Source organism: Cyclopterus lumpus, chromosome 23 (genome assembly GCF_009769545.1).
Source record: "Cyclopterus lumpus isolate fCycLum1 chromosome 23, fCycLum1.pri, whole genome shotgun sequence".
Classification (NCBI taxonomy): Eukaryota; Metazoa; Chordata; class Actinopteri; order Perciformes; family Cyclopteridae; genus Cyclopterus; species Cyclopterus lumpus.
In genome coordinates this window covers 3794870-3802413 of record NC_046988.1, presented here as the reverse complement: position 1 = coordinate 3802413, position 7544 = coordinate 3794870, and the positions used below count along the sequence as shown (strand labels likewise).

The 7544-nt window shown below is 40.7% G+C and overlaps 1 protein-coding gene across 1 annotated transcript; it reads right to left on the bottom strand.

Annotated features, from left to right (window-relative positions):
- Positions 1-3701: 3701 nt before the first annotated feature.
- On the bottom strand, positions 3702-6641 carry LOC117726499 (protein adenylyltransferase SelO-1, mitochondrial-like). Its single transcript, XM_034526816.1, has 7 exons — positions 6611-6641; positions 6054-6237; positions 5813-5985; positions 5545-5677; positions 5257-5354; positions 4386-4544; positions 3702-3736 (listed from the first exon to the last, which is right to left on the bottom strand). Exons 1-7 carry the CDS (start codon positions 6639-6641, stop codon positions 3702-3704), a joined length of 813 nt encoding a protein of 270 aa, XP_034382707.1.
- Positions 6642-7544: the final 903 nt, after the last annotated feature.

Genomic DNA, 7544 nt, shown 5'->3' with positions numbered 1-7544 from the left:
TACCTGGCTGTGATTAGACCGGTGCTGTACCTCAGAGTGAGGAAGTGGGAGTACCGAATGGCTGTTTCAGCTGTGGTGTGGGCGTCCACCTTGTGCTGCTGTCTTGTGACAGGTAAGTGTCGGGTAAAGGTTCGGCATAGAAACTCTGTCCTGACATCATGTTTGAGGATAAAATTGGTTTAGAAAAATCGACTGATGAATTACAGAAAGCAGCTTCCTTCCAAAGTGGAATTTAATGTTTTAAATTGACATTATAATTTCCTTGTGTTTTTTTTTACAGGTTTAGTGGACAATTTATTTATTATTATGGAGATTGTTTCCATCATCATCGCCTGCCTCTTCTGCCTAATGCTCGTCTGCCTTGGGGGAGTGATCTGGTCCCTGCAGAAGCAAAGTCCGGCCCACACCACAAATAGTAACCAAGTCCGCTCCGAGACCCCCCTAAAGAGACGGGCGGTGGACAATGTGTTGGTTGTGGTAGTGCTTGCAGTGATGGCTTACTTTCCAGTCATGGTGTTTGTTCCTTTGGTCTTCTACTTTCGGTATAATACATTTAATAAGATATTTTGTATTGTTTTTGAATTATCTTTGCTTTCCCCCATGTTTGGTGTATTCGTAGGCCCGCTGTTCTATCTCTCTAAAGCAAGACAAATGTGCTGCCTTAGTCAAACAGGGAAGACATCTAATTAATAGACATCTTATTTAACCCGTTTATGTTTCTTATTTGCTTTCATGTTTTAACTTTGTTTTGAAAGGTGTTATGGAAAGCCATCATTATATTTAGAGGGTAATAATGAATGCAAAAAGGATTTCAAAGACAATGTTTCAACCCAGAGATTGATGGTTCAAGTTTATATTTTCCAATATTTTGTGTTGTAAACTTTATACCTTGAGATGAAATACATTTAAAATATAGACACGAATATTGTTATTATATGTCGGTACAACCTGGAGGTGGCTCAAACCCACTGGCCAGCCCTTCTGTGTGGACTTTGCATGTTCTCCCTATGACCACCTGGTTAAATTGAGGGTGTCAGGGCCGGAGGACTGATTCTGAAAATAATTAATGCAAATCTGCTTTGTCCTGTGAAACTGCTCAACTGCAGTGTTATTCATGAATGTATTGTTCAGAACAAGATCGATCACATCAGGTATAGTTCATATGTGTGGTTACTCTTATAAAAATGTGTTTGCAGTGCATGTGTTTCCTTTACTACTCAATTGACTTGAAAGCTAAACAAGCACCACATCAAATTCCACTGCACTGAGGTGTTAAAGAGCGAGGGGTGTTGCCCCCAACTGCTCTGGAGACATTGTACATGTTAGGGGAAAAAAGAAGAGAAAATGGTTATCGTTAGTTTGGAGACCCCAATAGTGCTCTCCAAGTATTTGTTTGTAGCTTTCCTATCTTCGGCGTATAAAGACTCATAAAGCCCCAACAGAAGTCCATTTGACTTTGTTAACGTTAATCAAAGGAGACGTGTCCTACTGCCTGAATAGAATCACAAGCACCTGGAAGGGATTTGATCATTTAAACCCCTATGAAGGCCACAATAGTGTACTCTGACCTTTGACCTTTTGTGACAATAGGTCAAATGAATCAAATTTACACCAAAAGAGGAAACTAATATTGTATTTCAAGATGATGATGTCTCTCTGTCACTATAACCCGTTGAAACATTCCCATCTCCCACAAAAATTACATTCCAATGTCACTAAACTGCAATCTCTACTACATTTCAGGGACATGTTTTTTCCTCTCAGATTACGGTCACAGTTTAACAGTTTTAAAGCCCCCTTCCAAAAGCAGGCTTCTGCATACCAGTGTTATTGGATGGGAACCTCATGTTTATGAGACAGTGCCATGCTGGTTTGTCCAACATACTAAAGAGCTGGTAATCTGTTGCATAGGTTCCCAACCCAAGTCCAGCCTGACGGTCTGCATCCCCCTACAGATCCAGAGGTCACTCTGAGGGGTCACCAGACCGGTAACATGGTAGCAAATAAGTAAATAGAACATTACATTACATTACGTGTCATTTAGCTGACGCTTTTATCCAAAGCGTCTTACAATCATGTTACATTCATACACTGTAGAACAGCTACAGGGAACAACTCAGAACCAATTCATCTGGTTTGTGCTCTTGTAAGATTTAGTCCAACGTGTTGTTTCTCAATGGCATTTGGACCAACATTATATCTTCTCATCTTGGCCCTTTGACCTCTTCTGAACCATTCAATGCAGGATTTAAGTGACGAGGTATGGTATGCTGCCATCTAGTGGTAGGAAGGTAAACCCTTTACTCTGCATCTCCTCATACAGGTTCTGCTGAGTTCACTCAAGAAACAGCACAATAAGGTGGAAATATAAATATGATGCTAACTGCAACAACTCTACACACACACATTACTTTGATTAAACTATATTAGGAACTGTGTAGCATTAAAGAATGCAACAATTAATTGAAAAGTTGATTCTTGCTGTGTACATATATACATGTGTGTGTAGTCACTACTGTTGCTAATATATCCAGGTTTATTTATATATATTGATTAATTAATTTTCTTCTACCCTGCTATGTGTTTGCATCATAGAAGACTGTAAATAAGAATATCTATCACTGGTTTCACACCCTCTATCGTTGTCCTCGGGTCAAAACGCTGGTGTGTGGTGTTTGGGTGTTGCGTGGGACCCGTTTTATCAAAAGAAAAATTATATGATTAATAGTTTTTTCAAACTCACTCATTGGCTGTACAGGATGTTCAGGGGACCCGGGGCTCTGTTTCATGGATTGTGAAGGTCTGGATCGTGGTCCATGCCTACTACTCATTTTTCATAATTTCTGTCATATTCATGTAATGTGTTTATGTAACTCTGTAACGCTGTTCATTCTGTACACATGACATCTATTACTTCTGTCCATCTGGGGAGAGGGATCCTCCTCTGTTGTTCTCCTGAAGGTTTCTTCACTATTTTCCTCCTGAAAGAGTTTTTCCTGATCCGATGTGAATGCCTTAAGGATGGTTTGAGAATAGAGTGTATAGTTAAATGGAAGTAAATGGATGCTGTGCCACTGAAAGTCTTGGCAATGATGTTGTATATTCATAAAAAGCTTGTTGGAATCGCATTCTCCTCTACATAAAATGTGTAAAAAAAAACTCCCATTAGCTGCTTTAGGGGAAGATGCTATTCGAAGGGTAAGGGCTTCATCTTGAGCTCAAAAAAAGGAACTGAATGCACTAAACTTTTGCTCTGTGTGTGTGTCTGTGTGTGTGTAATGGTGTGCACATCATATGTATTCACACACAAGTACCTGTCCACAACCGTACATACACAGTATACACAGGTACCATTCCCCAGGAATCGTTGTCCCTCTATTCCAGAGTCAATAACCTCAACTGCATTTGTCCTCGGGGTCAAAGCGGCCCGCGTTATATCCCCCCAAGCCTCTACCGTTGTCCTCGGGACGATACATCTGCAAGGGCTGTGCTTCCTGACATGTGCGCGCACTAATTGAAGGGTGTATTTTCTGTGAAGAACATGTATCAGAATACATTGAAAAAATGACCACACACACCGCTTGATGAACTCAAATGCACGACTCGAGAGGCAAAGTTTTAACAACTGGAAAAACAAACAGAAAACAAATATGAACAAAGTAGCAAAATAACAAGACCTGGCAAATGGCCAATGGCATGGGTTACGCTGGTTCTCTGGTACAAGGGACAAGACGAACTGGGAGACACAGACCATAGATACACAGGGTGAGGGCACAGGTGGAATCAGGGGCGAGGCAGCCAATCAGACCAGAGGGGAAACACACAGGGGGAGGAGCAAGTTGCCTGAAATGAGAGGAAAGTTAACTTTCAAAATAAAACAGGAAATCACGAGACAATATGGACACAAGACATACTGATTAAATTAACTTAACAACGTTTCTTGGAAATGACAGTAACAACTGTTATATTATATTACATACGTTCTACTATGAATCCATTCAATGTCGTACGTAATACAAATCATAATTTTACACTAAACAACTTTTCAGCCTTGGAACAGGCCAAAAGTGAATTTTCCTAAAGAATACATAGTTCTTTGATTTTCTACATTAAAGTGTCTCAGAACACTAGACTTACAAGTGTTATGATATTTTCATGAATACCTGATGGTTTCATGACTTTACTGGCTCAAAGCTGCATCTCCTTATTTTCATGCACTCAGAACACAAGACTTACAAGAATACACAAATACAAAAATAGTATGCCTTCCAAAACCTGAACCAAAATAAAATGTATCACTGTCCTCTAGTGGCATTTCTCATGCAGGTAGTTTTATTGATCCTGTTTTTGACATAAATCTTCTTCAGAGTTTTCTGTCTTTGTACCAGTTTGTGCATGAGGTGCAATAGAGTCTGATATGAGCTTGCTATCCTCCAGCTCTTTTTTTTTCACAAGGCCCAACTTTTTCCGCATGATACTCAGGTAGAAGGCCTCGTACGCGGGCATGAATTCATCCAGAGCAGCCCCAACAGAGAGCATTTCCACTATAAATGACCCAGTTCAAGCGATCTAAAAAAGTAATCATCTTCTTCATCTTCTTCGATCTTCTTCACACTTTTATTTTTATTTTTTATTTTTCATTGTTTCTCTGTTTCGCTTTTTTGGCTGAGTTTAATTTTTGTAACTTCCTAAAAAAGGAGAGAAAAACTTTAAAGATTCTTTTGCAAATAATAATACACACTCCTATTGTGAGACTGTGTAAAAACTAAATTAACTAGGTTGCACTCCGTGCTTTTGCGGCCTCCTCCAGATGCCCGATGGACAACATCTAGCCTGAGTTAAAAAGGATAAGTACCTACGGGAAAACCATTTACAGGCAACATAATCTAAGTATCTGAAAAAAGGTTTATTCTAATGTTCCAGTGTAGGAGGTGTTACGGAAGAGAGAGCTCCAATAAGGTGGTTTACAATTAGAGAGTCGCGCCCTATATAGGCTTCAACCAAGGGCTATTCAGGGACTGAGATGCTCTGCGTAAAGGGGGAGAATTAACCACGCCCAGAAACAAAATAACTAGAGCCGTTCCTAAGACATCAGACTACCCACAAGGTTTAATACATAAAGGTATAATAATCCGGATCTAAATGAAACAAGTCTGTTTTATAAAGTTAGTATAAGAAGACAACCTTTCGTTTCCTCGACAAAGCAAACCAGCTTAGAAGAAGAGACTAATAACGTTCAACTTTTGAATACTGGACTGAAATAGAGGCTCCAGCGGCACACAGATGGTTGGGCTTGGTTTGAGTAGCGCCCTCTTTTGTCTGAGGTGTTGCAAACTAAATCTGGATCAAATCTGACACACGGGTGGGGGCGTAGAATATGTTAGGAATAGTGTCCAAACAGATTGTAATGTGACTTTTAGAACCATTTCACTGAGTTTAACCTCATCGAGCGGAGCAGAAGAACCATTTTTCCAACTGGTGAAAAGCTAAGAAGACTCTCTGGTCAAATGAATAAGCGCACTCACACTTTCAGCAGCCTAGCTGTCCATGAAACCAAAGGGGCCGTAATCCAGAGTCAGATCCAAGATGCTCATGTTGTCTGTGTTAAGGACGCCATGTGAAAAACCAACGCACTGCCACTGGGCCACTAGCTTAGCGGTTAGCATCATCACCTGGGGATACACAAGTAAAATATGAGGATCAAAATGGAAAAAAGCCGGCACGCAATGAATCAACCTGAAGGCAGACTGAGTCCTAAACAGTGTTTTCCATTATTAGGCCAGCTTCAGTAAAAAAAAAAACCTTGGTCCTCAGAAAAATGCCAGATTCCTGTCTTTCCGGTTGCTATGAGTCTTTTGGATACAAGGATGAAAGGTCTCAATGCCATGATGCAGTAGCTGAGTGCGAATGTCATACCGCCCTGCACTGGGACCCCGCAGGCCTGAGAAATCATCTCGACCCGGGAAGATCTCAGAAAGTCCAAATCTAAAACAATGAGAAATACATCATACAAATATGTATCCGTAGTTTTCTGGTTGAGAGAGGGTCCCTACCTGATGAAGGAAGGTGCGAGACGCAGGACGACTGAGCAGCGCCTGCCACTGTTGAGTGGATCTCTGCTGACATAGAGGTCAGAGGTCACAAGGGAGGGTGCAAGGGTGGTGGGTATCCCCAGGGCGGCCATGGCCTCGCTGCACAGGAACTCTCTGATGCTGGAGCGAAGCACCTTCCTGCCATCTCTGAGAAAATGTGTTTGTCACACAGATTTGTCTGATATTCAACTTTGAATAAATCTCAATAATCTTAGAGAGTAAGAGTTTGCTCACTGGGCAATTTAAGGGGGGGGAGAATAAATCTTACCTCAAGTTAGTTTTCCCATTAGATTAGAGCTTTATAATTCAGTTCGGCAAACAAACAAAAACATATGTACATCCCCTCTCATTTTTAGGGAACGTGTTGCACACACAGGACGACCAGGCGTGCTTGTGTTTAAAAGAACGTCTTTACTGAAAACACAGAAATACACGCAGATCGTCTGTTTTAGTCTACAACTGAAGGAAGCCAGCGTAACGTTCCCCTCGCTTCCTTCGCAAAGGTCCCCTGAGCTGACCCAAGTGCGTGCCTGCATGAGCTTTACGCATCGTAACCAAGCATTAACCTCCCAAACCATTCAAGCCTCCATTGAGGATAAACACAGGCCAGGTGAATAAACAAAACAATTAACAATCAATAAAAAATAATAATTAAATGAGAATATGAGGGGGGTCCATGTCTAGTTCCTATTATTGTGTCCATTGTTAATGTGGGCCCCACACATGCATATATGTACATGTAAAAAAAAATACTGTATACAGTTCAACAGCTCAGATCGTCTGGTGAAACTACGGTCCACTAGTTTCTACTGAGCACACAGTTGTGAAGCAATGGGGGACACATTTGATGTGAGCCAAGCAGTTAAGCTCTTAAGCAGCTCTCGTTGGGTTAATGCATTCACATGCCTCTGGTGAGAAAGGCTTATGAAAGATTGGCTGCGTCATATTCTCACTTGGTCAGAGGAAACTTAATCTATCATTTTGTCCCAGACCTATAGTCCAGATGTAGTCTTAAAATAATGAAAGGATAAATGTGTAACTGTCCAGCGCAGCAAAAAGAAGAAAAGATACCTGGAGTAAGGAGCATGAAACAGGTTTAGGCAAACATTAAATAGAAGAAGACATATCTAGGCCATAAATAAAACCCCATCCCATCAAGAGTAGTTTGGAAAAATTCAAACTTAAAGGCTTTAAAACTGAAAAAATATTTGTAATAATTAATTAGTAAAGAAACCCCCAAATGGAACCAAAGACGTCGTAGAAAGAGTTGTTCTTTATTCTGTTCTGTGTATTATCTCTTATGAAGCCACTGCTGTATATTTGTGGGGGCAGTACGAGGCAAAGAATCTCCAGCAGGTGGCGGTAACAACAACAGCAACACAAATTCACCTGTCATACAATAAAGTAGAGAAGAAGGAGCATATCAATTCCACTAGAACTGTTTGTTTTGGT